Genomic DNA, 19,763 nt, shown 5'->3' on the forward strand with positions numbered 1-19,763 from the left:
GGTGGGGCAGCAAAGCGGTGTGAAATGAGAGCGAACTAATGGTATCTTCGACTGGTCGCCTGTACGCCCCGAAGCAGAGTCGGGCAGATCGGGCGTTTCCCGAGCTCAAAGGTAGAGGACAAGCGCGCAAACCGAACGTGCGACTCGCTCTCGGAGGAGGAAATTGCCGATGCGAAACCACGTGACTACTGCCAACGTCCGATGATTCGCCCATCCAAAGCTCCCGGCGCTGCCGGAAAAACCGGCGGACGTGCCGGCGGGACGAGCGTTCGTCGAGACGCCAGCATGCAGTGGCCTAGGTTGCCAAGGTTACGGTGGGCCGTCGCCAACAGCAGCGACGCGGCGCTGTGATGACGTTTCAATCTCGATGACTGCTCCTACGACAGGGCTCGGAGCGCCTCAGAGCGCTCCAAGATGGAGGAGAGCAATCGAGAAGAACCAGCCGAACGCAGGGCGCACACCCTCTTTCAACCAGCCGAAGACAACGCAGCTCGTGAGAGCCCTCCAGAGCGCTCAGAAACGACCAGCCGAAGATAGCATAAGTTTGTTACTGTTGAGTTATTGTTCATCGCCGTTGGTTTGACGCTGGGCGGAAAGTTCGTGACACCAGCATGATATGTTTTCTTGGGGGGAAACGAAAGGCGGTGGGTGCTTTTCTTTCGGGGGGGGGGGGGGGAGCAGGAGCGTCAAGAGCTCGTACGTGACGTTCGCTCGCAACGAATGACACTTGAAAGGGAGTGACTGTTTAAACAGTTAGGACAGATCTGGAGGTAATATTCTTCGTCCTGTTATTACCCAGACACTGCTTCTTGTAGTGGGTTGATTACATGCACAATATAGGTCGTTGCTTCACTTTAGCTGATGTGATTACTGCTCTAAGATGCAGATAACCTTGCAAGCATCGTTGTCTAGCACGCCTCACGGTCGTTTCTTGTGGCAACTGTAGGAACACACACTCATTTATATGCTGCACTTGCACCTCGACTTCGCATACAAAGAGAGAAATTAATGTAAAAAAGCACACTTTTGGGACATACACATCCTAGATATTCGAGCAACTTGAAGGATTCAACTATGAACGTGACGTAGATAAATTTTCTCTAATGATAACAGCTATACATTTACATACTTTGGGCATACGGTGCGCATATGTATGCTGGGTGCGTTGGCTTTCTACATTACTTACACTACTTACAAGACAGCTATCTTTAACAGCATTTCTCTTTTTTTTGTTACATTTGAACTCGTTCTTGTTCCACTCAACGCAACTGTTGTCACGCTGCTTGCATAAGCTCGCTGTTTTCTTTTGAAAAGAATTGGTCTGTCTTCGGGTTTTTCTATTTCCCCGAACAGACCTAATCACGTAGCTCCAAAGATTGTTATCAAGAAGCATTGAGATAAACGTGGATTGAGAGAAAGTGACCGCTTGGTAACGCCAAGCACTTGCAAGGTACGGCGAAAGCAACGAAAGAGTGGCTGAACACTGATACGTAAATCTCCGTACTCACAGAGCTATAGTAATTAAAAAAAGGTGTTCGATAAATGTTACACACGTAGTTATTTGGCGTAGTTCATAGAACGTATAAGGCTGACCTGCGCCGCGTAACGATTTCTTCACATTTGTTGAAACCATCGCCTGATTTCCAACGTGTGTTTTTTTTTCCCGCTCTGAGAAATACCGTTAAGCAAAAACTGAGTTGCCACCAGCTGATCGCTTCGGCCACTTGTATAAGCCATCGCAAATCTCACGTTGACAACAACGTATACAGCTTGGACACAGTTTGTTGTCCACAGAGTGTTCACGTTCTACATTACGTAACCACGTTTCGTCGCGAACTTCACTTTCAGCGTTGGCAGCAGTCAGATAAGGTCATCACGTGTGACAAAGGGCTTGCTGAGAGATTGAGCGAACACAACCTCGGTACGTGAAGCACAGTAAGTCATCACTTCCGGCATGCATCCGCCGAACGTTGAAAACGGAACACAAATTTCGCTCGGACGATCGGCGGCCAACAGGTTTCCTGGTCAGCATATCACATACAACTTTGAAAACAGTTTAGAAATCAACGTCGCGAAACAAGTGATATGGATGAGACACGCGTCGTTGTTGTCCGAGAATCACTGCACACTTTCTCGAAACTCTGTTCGGAAAGTCTTCCGACCGGTCACAAAGGCGTGTCACTTCGCGAACGTCGCACCGGGCACAGAGTTTTCGGGTGATTGCCCCGTGGGCTGCAGTTTTCGCCCAGATGGTTCTTCTCTTTCATCTTGCGTCAAAGCGTGCCGTTGCAAACGACGCACTCAGTCGTTTTCGTTTTAACGCGCTCGGTGAAGGTGTACACTGCGCTGCACCACCTGTGAAGCTGAGAACACAACTTTGCGCCTCAACAACAGACAATCTGACGGAAAATAACACTATTCTTTATAGCAAGTGTCTCTGTTTAGCGAGAATAGAATGCAATACATTTCTTAGCACGTCATCGTGTACCTTCGCTGGAAAGTCTTCTCTGTGGTTAAACAAAGCTAGACGCATCGTAGAAACTTTGAAGGTTGATCGTCAAAGCATCCACAAACACACCCTGAGACATATGGCTACGAACAAAGCGAATCCTGCTAGGACCAAGGGTAATGAAACCCTAACTAATATGGCCCTTCCAGCTTTAGTTTGCTGTATAGTTGGCGTAAACTTAAGAATTGCAAGGTTTCATGTACACTGTCCAAGCCGAACTCAATTTGCATAGATGCGCCAGCCAATTAGGTTCGCCTATTTTTATTACATCAAGAGCTATCGCGTGTCTAAAACAACCGTTTTCTTCGTACAGATCGGTCTTTGTGCCACTAGCTTCAGGATGAAGCCTGAACGTCTAGGGCAAATTTTATGGATGATTTCGATGTCACCGTTCAGCCATACCTAACTGCCTAGCTTGAACTAACTAAGCTTTTATTTTCCAAAGAGCCTAGAATATACATCAGCAGGGCAAAATAATTAACCTGTGAGCGGGCTCCAGCAGGCTTGGCTTTCTTTCGGAGAAGCTTGTTTGTATGTCTTAGGTTGTTACCGACTATAGCTCCCATAAAGAATGGCACCTCATTGTTGCTTACATGCAGCGCACTCCAGTGGCATGTACGCACCTGACCAACATGAAAGGGAACTCCGAGTTAGCATTGAAAAACTGCTTTGTGTGTATGTGTGTGTGTGTCTGAGTTCAAGATTTAAAATAACCGGGCGCAGTGGCACAGTTTAGAAAGAAGAACCGCCGTTTGTGGGCTCATATGGACAGGCGAAAGTGATAAGCGAGAGTTTGATGCAACATTAGTGTTCCCTAACACAACGAGCTGCAGCGCACGCAGATATTGAATAAAACGTCAATGTTCACGTTTGAAAGACTCAGCAGTCGATGGCCCCACTGCGACTTCCTTCTACGGCCCCGCGAGAGTGCGTCGAAATGCGCCGACGAGAGATGGCGCCACGACACAGCCCGACACTCGCCTAGCACAAGCGTTGGTCCTCGTATCCAGCACGCGCAGCCAAGTTACAGACGCGCACCACCGCAGGACGTGTCGACCACGACGGTGACGTCACCTCCACGGCGTCGGTCGGTGCTTGTGGCGAGACGATTCTGCTGGCGTCGTCGTCGTCATACGGGCGCCGGAAAATGGAAGTCACTAGGGTCCTCCCACTCTCAGAAGGTCTCGACGAGCACCTCTCGTCTCTGCTCGGCCAGGGGCAGCACGTCGTCCGAGGAGACGTCGTCGCACATCACGTTCTCCAACAGCGAGCACTCGGGGTCGTCGCTCTGCCGCTCCGAGCTGTGCCACACGCCGTAGGCCATGTACACCACCACACCTGCGCGCGGGACGAGAGAGGGGCCAAGTGAATGCGAGTAATGTCATTCAACTTTAATTGAGCAACACATTGAGACGCATCATCCATGTTGCACCAACGAATAACGGTGTGTGTATGTATTTATTTATTATCATACCCTTCAGGGCCCAGTGGGCATTGCAGAGGGGGTGGGTACATGGTTTACAAACAAAAAACATTCAAGCCTATAAAGAGAAGGACAAGGTAAAGAGACAGTAATGTATGTACAGTAATATATTGAGAGGCAGTTGTATGTATGTGTGTATGTATGTATGTATGTATGTATGTATGTATGTATGTATGTATGTATGTATGTATGTATGTATGTATGTATGTATGTATGTATGTATGTATGTATGTATGTATGTATGTATGTATGTATGTATGTATGTATGTATGTATGTATGTATGTATGTATGTATGTATGTGTGTGTGTGTGTGTGTGTGTGTGTGTGTATCTGTTTGTATGAATGTATGTAGTCAAATCTTACGATTTCACTAGTGGGAATAGGGCCTTTCGGTTTCCTTTCTTATCGTTGATCATGCAGGGTGTCCCACGCAACTTGAGCCAAACATTAAAAATATGGTAATGCCACGCAGCTAGACAGAACCAAGGTAATATTGTTTGCTCTCGGTTGGAGCTACTCCGATCATTTCTTTCACTGCGTCTAATTAAATAGTATGACTTAATTAATTAATAAACTTTTCAAATACTATAGTTAGATTAATGGTGTGAATGAGAAAATTGTAGAGCAACATGAAAAGCTCCCGATACAGCTTTCAGTTGGGAGCAGGGAGTCTAGTTGAAAGTCTAGCTGGGAGCAGGGTGATTGCGAGTATATCGACGACTAGAAGCTCCGATACATTAGATAAGCAGACATGCTCTACGGAAACCGACATCTTGGAAGAAGAATCGATGTTAGGGAAAGTTGGCATTCAGATCGGGGGTAAATATACAGCGTTAAACAGCGCATTCGACGCTGACTACAAGTACGCACGGGCGGTCCTCCTTCTTCTGGCAGCACTAAACGCTTATTCTGCGCATGCGTCGTATATAACGTGGGTTGACGAAAAGCGAAAAGAAATGGGCGTACATCATTGGCATCTCTGTCGAGAGCTCGTTATGCACGCGACCTCGGTGTACGAAACCTTCTTTCTCTGGCAGGCTCGATGCCAGCTTATGAAATATTTGGTACGACTTGCACCAAAGCCACCTATATCGAGTACGAAGGAGCGTTACTGTGCGACGTCTTGCCGCTCCATTCCTTTTATTTACGGAGCAGCAAAAAGAAAAAAAAAGAAGAGAGAAAGAAAAGGTAACAAGGGAAGCAACAGCGTCAGTGTCAGTACCAGCCAAGCAAGAACCTTTCCTTCTTTTGCGGGTGCTACGGCAGCGGCGGCGACGATGATGTCTTTTGGAAGCATACTCCGGAAGCATCGCTAGCCTCCCAACTCTTTCGTCAAGCTCGCCTCGTTCGATCATGTTGACGGCGGTCACGCCGTTCGAGCCGGTGCCGAACCGGTGCTTGCGGCTGGTGCCGAACTCGATTAAGGCTTTCTCCTTCACTCACTCCCTCTCTCTCTCTCTCTCTCTCTCTGACTTCTTCGAGGAAGTCCCCGTCATCGCAGCCGCCGCTGCCGTCAAAGATCGCCGAGATCATTGAGCGGGTATCAATAGAACACTTCCTCTCTTCGCCCCATGCGCCACCCCTTCTTAGTGCCCCGCAAACCTCGTGCCTTCTCCCGTCGTATATTGCCTCTATTCCTCCTCTCCATCGGCGCCGTCCTTCTCTGAGCGTTACACACACTCCTGCCTCTCCCTCACGCCTACGGCGCGCCAATGTCCCAGGCGTCAGAGTTTCACCGAGACAGAGTTAATGACTCCGAGCCAAGAGGCGGCAAGTAGATTAGCCAGGCTGGATCAATTTTCCTTTATTTTTTTGTTACTCTTCTTTTACTTGTGCACGAACTGCTATAGGTTCTACTCCCCTCTTTCTTCACCCGCTTGACATTTTCTCGGCATCTCTTAGACTTGCAAGAAGAGCTTACCGACTTATTGGATTTTTTTTCTCTCTATCTTTACTGCCTTGTAGCGCTACCCAGTGGTCGGATCGTTTTCACGTACTCGTTCGCCTATTCTTTCTTCATTGCATTTAGGTCTTGCGCGTGCATAGTGGTTGCTAAGATGCGCTGCTGCTACCGCTTCCCAGGAGAAGACGAGACCAGCAAGAATGTTTCATTCTTCCGCAAGTATCCGCTTGAGAGCGCCAGCGCGTATAGAAAAGCTCTGTCCTCGGTATTTTCGTTTTCGTTTTTATTTGGTCCTCGCTTTGGTTTCTCTATTTATTTGACCCCTGTCCTTGTCTCTCAACGGACTGGTGTCGGTGAGCTTTTCCGCGTGATATGATAGATTATGAGTTTGCCGATAAAGGGAATAAGGAAAGAAAGAGCACGCAAAGTTCCCCGATAAGATAGCCTCAGTGAGGTTGTGGCCGCTATAATTGAAACGCCACGTTATCTCAACGGCACTGTAGCTTTCAAGCGGTATCACTCGCTGGCCTCAGCTGTTCAGTACTTTTCCTAATGAAGGGAGGAAAAACAAAAAGGAAAGTTTGTGATATACAGCATCAGCGCAAGCCCTAAATTTTATCTCTGGAAAAATGTGAGATAGAGAGACACAATTCTTAACTGAAAAGGAGCAATGATTTGCCGCTATACGTTTGCCTACACACGAAAGAAATAGAGGTATAGAAAAATTAGATAAAGTACAAATTCGCTTTCGCTATAGGTGATATAGATAATAAAGATAGGCGTGATGATGGCTTTCCATTGCCTGAAGTGCTTTTGTACCGTTAGAACTGGTAATGATTATCATAATCGAGACAGCGGCATAATTCTTCGGTACCTATATAATCGAAGTGAAGAAGGAGATATTGTCAAGGTCGTATGTAGAAGCTGCGGCGTATGACCTTACTAACATGTGGTGACGTTGCCAACCCATTGCACAGGGTCAAAAGAAATATTGGGAAACTATTCTTATTACCCTACAGGCCTCAAAGGAGCACTGAGTAGGTGGGAGAAGGGGTTACAAAAATAAGTAACAAGCATGAACCTCATATCCTCCCCTCCCACTTAAAGGAATCAACAACATATAAAAAGACAGGAAATGCGAAATAGTTCACACAGGCAAGCAAACAAATTATACATTGGAAGACGAAAGTACGCGGTACGCAAGCGCAGAAACGAACAAAACAGAAACAAGCTTCGTTATACAAAATCAAAACGACATATTAAGTTGCAGCCGTCGTGAAATTTAACAGGACAACTTATCGATACAATTTCGTTAGGAAAGTTATTTCATATGACGCGTGACCGTGCTCTGAATTGTTGAAATACCGTGCGCGGCTAAAAAAATGAGCTTGAAGTTGAGATCATTATGAACAAGACCAGATGTGCGCGAAGAGGAATTTCAAGCGAGAGAGGAGGACTGGACCACGAATTGTAAAAAAGTACAGATGAAAAAGGCATGGAACATCGATAGAATGGCGGGAATCCGCGTTGATAAGCATAATATCGCGTTTATTTGAGCAATACTGGACTAAAAATACATGTTATAAAACGGGAAGCACGATTTTGGACGGATTTTACCTTAACGTATAAATACTTTTGATAAGGAGACCAGATCGACGAAGCATGTTCCAGTTGGGGACGGAGAGAGGTTTGATAGGACAGTTGTCGAATGGTAGATGGAGACTGATGGCGATGCCGACCTCGAAACCCCGGAGTTCGATTAGATATCGCGCATACCTTCTCAACATGAGTGGACAAGGAAAGATTGGAACAATAATGAAATCCCAAGCTATCTATGTGCATGCTCCCGGCGGATTTCACCGAAACAAACGGTGTACGCGAAGTTGCAGACGGACTTTTTAGCAACTACGCAGCACTTGGATGCGTTTAGTGTCGTTCGTCAACGGTTATACCGCTCTTGTGCCAGGTGAAGGTCCTTTTTGCGAAAGCTAAATTATCATCGATAGTGTTTATAGTTCTGCAAAACACACAATAATCTGCAAGGCATCGTACACGGGAAGACAACGTTACTAGGCAAATCATTAGGATAAATAAGAAAAATGGGAGGGCCGAGCACACTAAACTGGGCTGCCTCATATGTCACGTATGAATTCACAGCAGTAAACTGCTGCCTATGAGACGAGAACTTACGAAGCCTAGTTAATTTTAAAGAGTAAGGTCTAAGAGCGGTTACTTTAGCCATTAGGCGGCAGATAAATACTCAGTAGAAGGCATTCGCATAGTCGGGAAAGGTTCAATCAGTGTGTTTGTTATTATTCATGCTACAATGTAATTCGGACGTTAAATCTAGTAGTTGAGTATCACAAGACAACCCTTTCCTGAAGTCATGTTGGTCATAGAAAAAGAAAAAGAAGTTATACGCCTCAAGATGATTGTACTTGTGGGAGGCGATGATGTGCTCAAGAAGCTTGCAACATATGTTAATGAAATGGGGCGATAGTTTTTCAGGTGAACGTTGGTTACCGTCTTTAAATATAGAGACTGCTTTGGTTACCTTGCAGTCAGCGGGCAGTAGACCTCTAAACAAAGACTGCTGAAAAATGCAGTAAAACATTTGACTGGACAAAGCTGATGTGTTTATTTTTAAATCTTAGAATTAATGGTAATGATACCCGACGATGTGGACAGCTTTAAATCTCGTTTAGGTTGAGATACAGTCGGGAATTCAGATAGTGCTGGGATTTTTTTTTCGAAATGCACGATAAATAGACGTGGCCAAGTTAACAAAAGTTATTTTGCAAAAATTGTTGTTTAAAAGGACGAGCAGCGAACAAGCAGAAAAGTATCAACAGCTTTAGTAATGTGCCGTTTTTTGAGTGTACAACGGCTGTCTACTTGACACGTAATTTGTTTATACGTGAGCAATGTCACTGATCCGGTATACCTAGTTCTATCGGTGCCAACCTCATTTGTACAGTTTCAAACTTCGAAGATCGTAAATGTTTCATGTTAAGCGGCGACTCAAAAACCAAGAACCAAGCAACCGTTAGGTCACGTGAAACGAATCGATTTCTTCACAAAAGTTCCGGCCGTTCCGGCCAACTTTCGTCGTGAAGGTCGAGGTTTCTTTTTTCAACTATAGCAATAACGCGAACAATAAAGGCCAGGGTCGTTCTTTCGCAATGCATTCTACGGGACCTTATCCGAGGCGCCGCCCTTTTGAGTTAGCTCCAGCCAGTTTCAGTCCGGCTGCATTCATATAGGTGATAAATAAACTACACGTCACGGCAAAGAGTCCCGGGCGGATAGTTAATCTTACCACCGCGCTTAGTCCGTGCCTCGAAGAAGGCGAAGTCGAGCGGCGTCAGCTTCCTCAAACAAACGACGAAAGCAAACACCGGAGAGCGCGTACACAAATCTAGTGGCGCGAGTCGTTTGAAAGAGAAATGGAGTTTTCGGAGACGTGTCGGGATGAAGGATAGGAACGGTGTCTAGCAAGGTCGTTCCCCGAGGAAGAAAAGGGGGTGATCTATGATTGAAGCGGAAAAGGCAGGCTCCTCTCCTCGTTTAATCTAAAGGCCGGCATTGTGAGGTCCTTCCACGTACGAAGCCTTGATCGATGATGTCAGCGTCCCCTTGTCGCGGGCACAGTGCGTGATCGAAGAAACGCTGCAGCCACTCCGGAGATCGCTATCTTTCTCTCTTTTTTTTTTACGTTGGAGGACTTTCCCGCAGCCTTGCCCGTGCATGATAGCGATAACTAGTACAAAAAATAATAATAAAGAAGTTAAACGTTCCCGTATACGACGAAGAAACGCGAACGTGGTCTTCGCCCGCGGGCCATGCTCTCGTAGGATGGGTTTACTGTGATGCTAATGCAATATACCGTATATGCCACGGTGATAAAGTTTCACCGAGTTTCAGTAAATTGGGATCGATCCCACTGATGGGGACGCGCGGTGTTTTATGACGCGAGGCAAGGGTGCGCGCCACAGAGCTCGTTGAGCGAGCGGTTGAAAACAAGCGCCAATCGACAATTGTGGCAGATCGATTGATTCAAGGATTTTAATGTCCCGGAACAGTAGTTCTGGGGCTGTGAGAGACGCCGTATCGAAGGGGTACGGATTAATTTTGGCCGCGTGGTTTCTCTAACGCGTGCACAAATCCAAGTACACGAGGGTTTCTTTTTTTTTTTGGATTTCGTCTTCGTCGAAAAGTTGCCGCCGCGGCCGGGAGTCACACGGGCGACTTCGCCTCAAGAGCAGCGTATCGAACTTAAACTCTGTTCCATACATGGCAGTCAATGCAGTGGAGGCTAGAGAGTCTTTTGCAGTGGCTTCTTTCGCACTTGGATATAGTTGGATGTTTCTTGACCGCAGTTGTGCTGCGACTGTTTTAATCCTTAGAAACAAATACAGTGTGGTATACGGGTGCTAATGCAGTTTTAGTTTATTTTTATTTTTGTTGTTCTTCTAGCATTTTTGTATTTTGCAACCCGTCGCGAGGAGCCCCACGTGCATGCTCGCGCGAACAAACGCGGTTCGCGCGCAGCGAAGCATGGATGGAACGCGCGGAGTGATGACTGAAGCTCTTGAGTAGCTTCTACAGCGTTGACTGCCATGCATGGGACGGAGTATTATAGCTATCAAGGCGCGTACAGACGCCGATAACAAGTACCATCCGTCAGCAAAAGAAGCTTGATGCTTCTGTAAACGTATGAAGAACATCACAAACTGTCGTGTGGCTGCGGGCAAACTGCACAGCTCCAAATTTAAAAAAAAGTTAGAATAGTCATCGACAACTCACAGTGACTATTCAGCGAAAAAGAAATGTCAAGGAAAATTTTCAAAGAATTTCGGTCAAGGAGGCGAAACTGCGGCAAGAAAGAAGATGATCGGCTGTTTCTTCTACAATACAAAGACAGGTTTGAAGGCGAGAGTCCAGACCGGTAACGGTAATAGTATTACCGGTTAACGGTAATAGGGTTGGGATTCTGAGCTGTAAGCTGGTCGTGGGATGGCTCATACGTCGCTGCCCTAACACCATGTTGTCGTTGTCGTCGTTGTGGTTGTTGACCTAAGTGTTCGCGGTGCATACTAACAATGAGACATAGGCTACGAATCGGGCGCTTAAAGGAAAGAAACGAAGACGATGGGAATTAACAATTCCTAGTTTCAATTTCACGTCGAGGCTGCTTTAACAGCCAAGCTGTCTATATATGGCTAGCATCACGAGATTTTTTCGCGGTGTAACGTCGAAAGAAAACAATGGTAGGCCGATCACGGCGGCAGTGCAAAGCAGAGCAGTAACTAATACCGCCCTAAGGCAGAGGCTCCAAGCAGTAATTCATCAGTGGTTCATGCCCCCGTAAGCAAGCAAAAATTTAATAGATCATACCTCCGTAAGGTAGAGGCTGCAAGCACTCAGCAAAGTGAAGCGAACAGAGCATACATTCTTTGGAATCAAACCTACAGCATACAGAACAGCATTAGTTTAAATAAAGATCAAGCTCAAAAGAAGTATCCGAACCGCATAACTGGCGATACGGCGCTCCTGATAACAATGGGAAGTACGCAGCTCTCCCCGCATACGTTTCCCGGTAAAGATTACTGCTGCGCAAGCTGCCGCGGCGACGGCAGCTTGCGACGTGGAGGGTGACGTCCCTAGATTTTCGTGTATAAAATAACCAGCCGAGCAGCTGATTTCAATGTTGTTGCAGCCCCGCTATTGGCGGCGGCGTGCTGCCAAAATTACCATTACTCCAATGACTACCGTTACTCTAAAATAGCATTTCTACCTTTACTCTAAAGCCATAAAGCTTCGCATACTCTCACCAACAGTTGTAGCGGTTGTGTTCAACAGCTTCGCTGGACATCCACTTTTGCAGGCATGGGACGGCGAGTCAAACTTTTTTTTTTGGTTTCATTTGTTTCTTATCGCTCATAAAGTTACAAGTCAACTACATTAAGACTATTATAACGTATAAATCTTTTAACTTCTCAAATTAGCCATTTTTGTGCTGATACAAGTAGCTACACTTTTCGCATGACAGGCAGATTTTGTTGGGCTACTCGCCAAAGAATGCTTACGCAATAAAACGAGCTGTTTTGCTAGGTGTCATCAGTTTGAATCCTGTCATCGGACAATTTCATTTATGTTTATTACTTAAAGCCAACATGTCTATTAGCGACTTTACTACCACTCCTTCGTAAAGGGTGTGTTCCAAACCTCTTTCCTGGGTCGATCAAAGAGGTAGGGCACAGCCCCGCCAATAAAATTACATCATTTTCAGGTTTCACCTCTGGTATTGCTTCGCACTTTTAATATTTAAGTATGAGAAGATTTAAGATAAAAGGCATGAGCTGTCGGTATCTTGTATCATGCGATTTGTTTGTGGGCTGCCATTCTCAAAATTCTGAGGAATAATTTTGTAATTTAGAGGTTAAATTAAATTAGGGATTTTTACGTGCCAAAACCACTATCTGATTTCTATCCTCTATTTAACCTCTATCTGACTTAGGACCACCTGGAGCTCTTTAACGTGCACCTAAATCTAACTACACGGGTGTTTTTGCATTTCACCCCCATCGAAATGCGGCCGTCATTGCCGGGATTCCATCCCGCGACCTCGTGCTTAACAGCCCAACACCATAACCATTGAGCAACCGCGGAAGGTAAGTAATTTTGCGAAGAGTGCAAGACCCGGCATGGTAATATTTAGTGATAGAATGATGTGGCAATACAACCCGCACATACCCCATGTCATATAACATGGCGTGCCCTATAAAAATTAAATTATGGGGTTTTACGTGCCAAAACCACTTTCTGATTATGAGGCACGCCGTAGTGGAGGGCTCCGGAAATTTTGACCACCTGGGGTTCTTTAACGTGCACCTAAATCTAAGTACGCGGGTGTTTGCGGGCCATATAGCATACATATACCTAAATATACAAGGTGTTTCAGCTAACTGGGGGCAAGCATTAAAAAAAAAATAACATAGGGGCTACGCGTGTCGAATTGCCGCAGTAGTGTTCTCAGCCATACGGAGCGCGTCATGATATTTTTTTCGATCCCCCAAGCTGAGTAATTAAGAACCATTACTTAATTAACTTTTTACATATTAAATTTAGTGAAAGCTCTTCAACACAAAAGTTGTAGCGCTTGTTCAGAAACATGGAATTATTTCATCTACGCAAAGGTAACTGCTCTGTTTAATTTTTTTCCAGCCCTTCCTTAATGCGCGCGAAATTTAAGAAATAGGACGTGACTGTCCGTTAACGCACCGCCCTTTTAGTTCCCTGAAACGTATGTTGAATGACTCAGCCAAGGCTGCACGGCGCACTGAGATCGACTGAACAGCTTCTCGGTGGCTGCGATAGACTGCGATGGACCGGAGGCAGCAAGGAGGAGGAGGAGGAGCAACATTTATTAAAAGGAAAGGACAAGCAGGTGTTTTCTGCTTGTGCGGGAGGCGCCCTTAGTCCAGGGCTCCTGCGGCTCTTGCTGTCTCCCGGGCCCGCCGCACCAGTTGCTGCTGGTTACGAGGGTCCGAACTAGTCAGCACGGCCTCCCGCTGCTCGGGTGTGGGGTTGGGTATTTACGGGGTGGCCTTCACGTTGGGGCACGCCCATGTGGTGTGATATAGGGAGGCGTAATCGTTACAAAGGAGGCATTTGTATGAATATAGTGTATGGTGTATTGCGTGTAGTCTGCTTAAATGGGGGTATGTGTTGGTTTGTAGTTGTCGCCATGTTACAGACTTTTATCTCCGTCTTTCATCACACTATCAGCCTCACCCCCTCCATCGTCTTTCTTCATTGGCCCGATAATGAAATAAACAAAAAAAATGCCGGCGCTGCGTCAAATGCTGCCCTCAGTCCCATATCGCATTCGCACCTGGCTTTTTCGTTGAATAATTTTTTCTTAAAACCGCACGCCCCTTTTGTCACTTAACGTCCGTCGCATGGTAATGCATTAAGTTAAACGATAGGAGAGATCAGACTTCCTGCTAGACATAACGTGCCACACTGTGAAGTACACCTGTGGCGAGCCGTTGTCTGCGAGCTTCAGCCATCTCTTTACGCTGCCGTCTCGCATCGTCGCCTTGCTGCTTTCGCAGTTCGGCTTCTTCGGCTCGTTTTCGACGCTTAGCTGCGGCTTCGCGCGCTCGTATAGCGGAGTCAGACTCGCGCCAACAACCTTTCTCTTCGACTTTACGTTGCATACTCTCAGCAGGGAAAAGTAGCACTGGCGGTCGATTCAATGAATGCAAGTGATTTCAGTGAATGTATGCACTGTTCACTTCACTTTGCTGAGCGCTAGTTAGCTTCTGCCTCAAAGGGGTATGGGCCATTGCTTACGGGGGTATGAGCCATTACTGATGATGATATTTTTGCTTCACTCGACTAGGCGACGCGTGGTACAGCTAACTGGCTCATAGCCACAAACAACGCGGTGCCTAGTCGAGTGAAGCAAAAATATCATCATCAGTAATGGCTGTTAGCTGTACCACGCGGCGCCTAGTCGAGTGAAGCAAAAATATCATCATCAGTAATGGCTCATACCCCCGTAAGCAAAGGCCCATACCCCTTTAAGGCAGAGGCTAACTAGCGCTCAGGAAAGTGAAGCGAGCAGTGCATACATTCAGTGAAATGAATGAAATGAAATGAAAAGAAGCTCTCGTCCAGCAAGTACGTCGAGCAGCCATGGCCAGTGAAGTCCTGGAATGAGGACACCACCCACTCGACCTCAAGAGCAACCACCTCAATGGTCCGAATAAATGTTTTCTCTCTCTCTCTCTATGGGTATGAGCCATTACAACGAACCCCTTAAGGGTTTCGCCTTAAAAGGCATTAATGTCCAATTGAACGCCGCCTGAGCGGGCCTTCTAGTTATAAACTTGTCGCGGGCAAACGAGCGTGTCAACACGCTTGTCGCGTTTGGTTATGCCTTACCGAGGCGCAGTCAAAACGCGAGCGAGAGCTTGCGCTGGCAAGAAACGGGCGGAAAACAACATTTCACCAAACGGACAGGAATTTTGCACGGTGCTATTTTTGGAGCCTATAGCTAAGAGGAAGTTTAGCTAGGGCCCAACTCTGACGCGACCTATACAAATGCATGTAAAACGCAAGAACGCTTTTCTGAGATACTGCCGGACCGATTCTAGATAAATTTGCTGCATTTGCGAGAGAAAGCTAAGTTCTAGCGACTCCTGGAAGCGCAATTTTGATTTAGGGCCTGAATTTTGTTACAAGAAATTTCAAATATTTGAAAGTTCGAAAAAAGAATAGAAGCATGAAGTTTACAAAATAATAGCTCTGCTTCAAGAGCGCATATCACGATTCTGTAAGCGGAATCCATAAGATCATTCAAAGCGGACGAATCTGATACGTCAATCTATATTTTACGTGAATTTGTTACGTCGTGTACAAGGGTTTTGCAAAAGCTGTATTTCAAAAATACAAATTTTTTTTAGAATTTATGTGTAACACATGAATTTTTTTCCGCTATATATGTATTACTAGATGCAATTCACAGAATTGTCATATCATTTTTCATTGCTGAGTTGTAAACTCAATAGTTTCGTTTTCCGAAAATTTTAGATTTTTGCCAATTTTTAATAAAAAAATTTACGACCTAAATAAAAAAAATTGGAAATTAACAGTCACTAGACCTTAAGTTTTTGTTTTAAGTGCAACAAATCTCGTCAGATTTGGCGCAGTAGTTGGCGAGAAAGACGAATTCTTCTTTTACATGTATTTAGATAGGAGCTTGCGCTGACAAGAAACGCGTGGAAATCAACATTTCATCAAACGGACACGAATTTTGGACAATGCTGCAGTTGGAGCCCATACTTAAGGCAGCGCCACGAGGCGTAGATAAAACACAAGCCAGTGCTGACAGGAGACGGACACAAATTCGGCGTTCGCTAGGTTTAGACGGCACAATTACCACTTTGTTTAACCTGCATAGTTTCTCAAAGTATCTACGAAAATTATTTTACAATAATTCTTTTACCTTAATAGCTAGCAAAAAAAGCTAATGTGAAGAGAGAAAGCAAGGGTAGGGAAGGCAGGGAGGTCAACCAGAACAGCATCCAGTTTGCTACCCTACACTGGGGGTGGGGGAAAGGGGAATAGAAAGAGGAAGAAAGTGAAGCAATGCAATAGTGCACCCAGCATAAACCTTTTATCTAATTTACGCTTGAAAAAAAAAACACTTGCGCTTATCGATAATACAAAATAAAACAAAATGATGGTAAGACAGCCGCTACCCGCAACCACCGTCGGTTCATTACGCTTTCATTCTTGTGTTAGGTCCTACAAAGCGCTTACTTTATTGTTTTATTAAAATTACAGGGTTTTACGTGCAAAAACCACTTTCTGATCATGAGGCCCGCCGTAGTGGAGGACTCTGGAAATTTCCCGTGCATCTAAATCTAAGCACACGGGCGTTTTCCCATTTCGCCCCCATGGAAATGCGGCCGCCGTGGCCTGCATTCGATCCCGCGACCTCGTGCTCAGCAGCCGAACACCATAGCCACTGAGCTACCACGGAGCGTTGATTCTTTTATTGATCGCCCACTTTGTAGGTATTCATCGGACGAAAAATGTGGGCCAACTTTGTAGGCAGAGCAGTCTAACACAGCGTCTCAAAGAGCAATCTCTCACGATTAAAAAAAGAAATTCACCGATGATTACGACAGTCCCTAATGCGAAATTCGAGCGCAGCTGCATACGCGTTTTCATTTCGCGATATATTGGCTGGCGCTGACAATCTGTCTCGTGCGGCGCGTTGCAAACGGAGGGTAAATGTGGCGCGACTGCCTCGCTAATCGGGAGGTCGCGAGAGGCAGCGCGTGGGTGCGATTCACCGCAACCGCCGCCGAGAGAACTATGCTCATGCAGCGCTTTGTTTCTATACAGACAACGCGCGGTACGCTGGCGCCACCTCGTTGCCATCGTCGTCGCAAAGGCCGCTTCCGCGGCACTATCACTGTAAAATAATTGACACCCTTAAAAGTGAGAAAGGGTGTAAACGTGTCTATAACTCGTAGCCTTAGGGTGTGATATGTATAACTCAGACCCTAAGGGTGTGAGTTATAGACACATTTACACCCTTTCTCACTTTTAAGGGTGTAAATTATTTTACAGCATACGCGTGTCTTCTGGCGCTCTCCACCGCACGGTTCCGCCGCCCCCTCCTCCTCCGCTTTTCTCATTTCGTTTCATTACTCTTAGGGCCGGTCAGGCGTTACAGAGAGGAGCGGGAAAAATACAATAAAAACAAACAACAGGAATGGTTACCGCAGATAACCATCAACAATATATCCTTTAATTTCGCAGGATCGTTGATGGTGACGACAGGGGAGGGCAGGTGATTCCAGCCGGAAGCGGTTTTTGGGACGAAGGAATTCAAGCACTGGTGTGTCCGGTGACGTGGAACATGTTCCACAGTACCGGACACTTGATCACTTGACACTTGATCATGATCATGATTATGATCAATACTAATTGTTTCTTTAACAGGGATTGCTTTAGGGTGTTAGCGTAATATATGTTATGAAATGTGCACAGGCGAGATATGCGACGTCGTATGGAGAGATCAGGAAGATTAAGTGTTTCTTTTTTATTTCTGAAACACAAGCATCACGGGAGTAATTAGACACTATATACCTAGCAGAGTGATCCTGAACTGATTCGAGCATTGCAATGAGAGTTAATGTATGGATCGCAGACTGATGCAGCGTATTCAATCTTCGAACGCACTAGTGTTTTGTACAGCAGCAGTTTTAGAGGGATAGGGGAAAGGGAAAAGTTGCGACGAATGAAACCGAGCATGTGGTTGGCATCGTTAGTAATATATTCAATGTGGGCCAGTGGGCTGTCATTAAGGGAGTATGAGCACGGAGTGATCTGTTTAGTCATGGGTGTAATTCTCATTGATTTGAATTTGTTGATATTTAGTTTCATAAGACAAGTATTACACCAAGTTGCAATGTTGTTCAGATCACTTTGAAGAGCACACGTATCACTTTGCTTAGTAACTTCTCCGTATAATACACAATCATCAGCGAAAAATCTTATTTTGGAAGTAATAAAAGATGGGAGATCATTAGTACAGATAAGAAAAAGAAGAGTTCCTAGTATTGATCCTTACGGAATACCAGATGTCACGGGGGAAATAGGGGAGTCATGATTATTAGCATTTACATATTGGTGCCGATTACCTAAGAAACACTATATCAACTTTAGCGCAGCACAATCAATACTTAGTTTACTTCGCTTATAAAGTAACAGGTTATGTGACACGGTGTCAAAAGCCTTCACAACGTCGATAAATATACATTTGATAAGAGAAGAGTGGTCCAAAACATAAATAAAGCCACTAGTGAATGTAGTTAATTGGGTTTCGCAAGAATAATGCTTGCGAAACCCATGCTGTGAATCCGTAAAGAACGAATTAGATTCCAAATAATTAACAAGGTGTGAATAAATAATATGTTCAAGAAGCTTACACGAAATTGATGTTAAGGAGATAGGTCTGCAGGTATTAGGATTACGAACGTCACCAGACTTGTGGACAGGAACCACCTTAGCAATCCTCCAATCATCAGGTAGCGATGCGCTTCGTCGGGTAGCTGACGCTCTCTTCGCTATCGCCGTCTTTCATCTTGCGCTGCACTCCGCGTTCGCTTTAATCCTTCGCTTTGTTCGTTCGCTTGGTTACGAAAGACAACGCCGACGCTCGCCGCAGGAACGGGCGCCTAAGAGCTGCGCCCTAAAATGCGAAAAACTGGCGCAAGACGCACGGCCGAGGCTTTTCAACGCGTGATTGTGGCACAAGGGAAGATCTGGTGAGAGAAGACTTAAGGATTTAAGACTTCTCTCACCAGATCCTGCATGCACAAAACGAGCGCCAGGTTTAATGCACAGGTCCGGCGCCTATTAGAAGCAGATTTTCCTAGCGTAACAGTGGCCAGTGTGGCTGAACGCCTAAGGTAGTCGATTTCTAGGGGGGACGATCGTGATTGCAGAAAGCAGTCCACGGCTCCGCTTGCGGCTGCCGCTTTGCGGGCTCGGCCAATCAGACTCAGCTGCGCTATGGTATATTTCTATGGGCCCCGCGCGCGCGCGCATGGGGACTAGGGCGTTTCAGGAGCTAGGTGCGTTTTTTACACGACACCTAGGGACCTAGGCTCCCCTAGGGCGAAAAGTTACCTAGATATATAGTTCCCGTTGGCGCCGCGGGGGCGGCGCTGCAGTCGACCAGCTGCACAGGCGAGTGAATAAATTCTTCCTTCCACAAATAAGAAGCTCTCTCTCCAGGCTCTTGCTGACCAGCAGCTCCTCCCATCGCTCCACTGTAGGGTGTAGTATTGGGGGTACGGCAGGGATGGCCTGACATGCCCATACGTGATATGGTACAGGGTGGCTTTAGCTGAGCACCATGGGCAGCGAGGAGGCTAGGTTGAGTACTTAGTTCGTTTAGAATGCTTTTCGTCTTTCTTTAGCCAACTGGTTACATGGACCCGGGTAGACGCTGTAGAAATTCGTGACGTCACGTCGCGCTAGTGCGGGAACTTCGATACGTAGACGCGACGAGTTTTCTTTCTGCGTCGTTTCCGGACTTACTAAGCTTGCTCTCCAGGTGGTAGCGGCTGTTGTGTTATTGCAGAATGCTCGTATATAGTGGCACTGTACCGTATACCTGTGCTTGTGAATTGCGCCTGTGTGTCTAGCGCGCGTTTAAATATTTTTCTGCATGCCTAACTTCCTTTTTTCGTTTTTCTTGCCCGTGTAGTGCATTCTGGGATTTTTGCATAGCCAGCTTTAAAGACGCCTATTTTCCCGTTTTTCTAGACTT

General features: G+C 46.0%; 1 protein-coding gene across 1 annotated transcript in view; it reads right to left on the reverse strand.

Annotated features, from left to right (window-relative positions):
- Positions 1-699: 699 nt before the first annotated feature.
- The window catches only part of LOC135899878 (high affinity cationic amino acid transporter 1-like), a 467,387-nt gene continuing 448,323 nt past the window's right edge, over positions 700-19,763 (reverse strand). The window contains exon 7 of the mRNA XM_070534095.1: positions 700-3,847. Within this exon, the coding sequence (XP_070390196.1) occupies positions 3,684-3,847 (164 nt within the window). The 3' untranslated portion in view covers positions 700-3,683. The remainder of the gene's footprint in view (positions 3,848-19,763) is intronic.

This window comes from Dermacentor albipictus, chromosome 2, assembly GCF_038994185.2.
Source record: "Dermacentor albipictus isolate Rhodes 1998 colony chromosome 2, USDA_Dalb.pri_finalv2, whole genome shotgun sequence".
NCBI classification, from domain to species: domain Eukaryota; kingdom Metazoa; phylum Arthropoda; class Arachnida; order Ixodida; family Ixodidae; genus Dermacentor; species Dermacentor albipictus.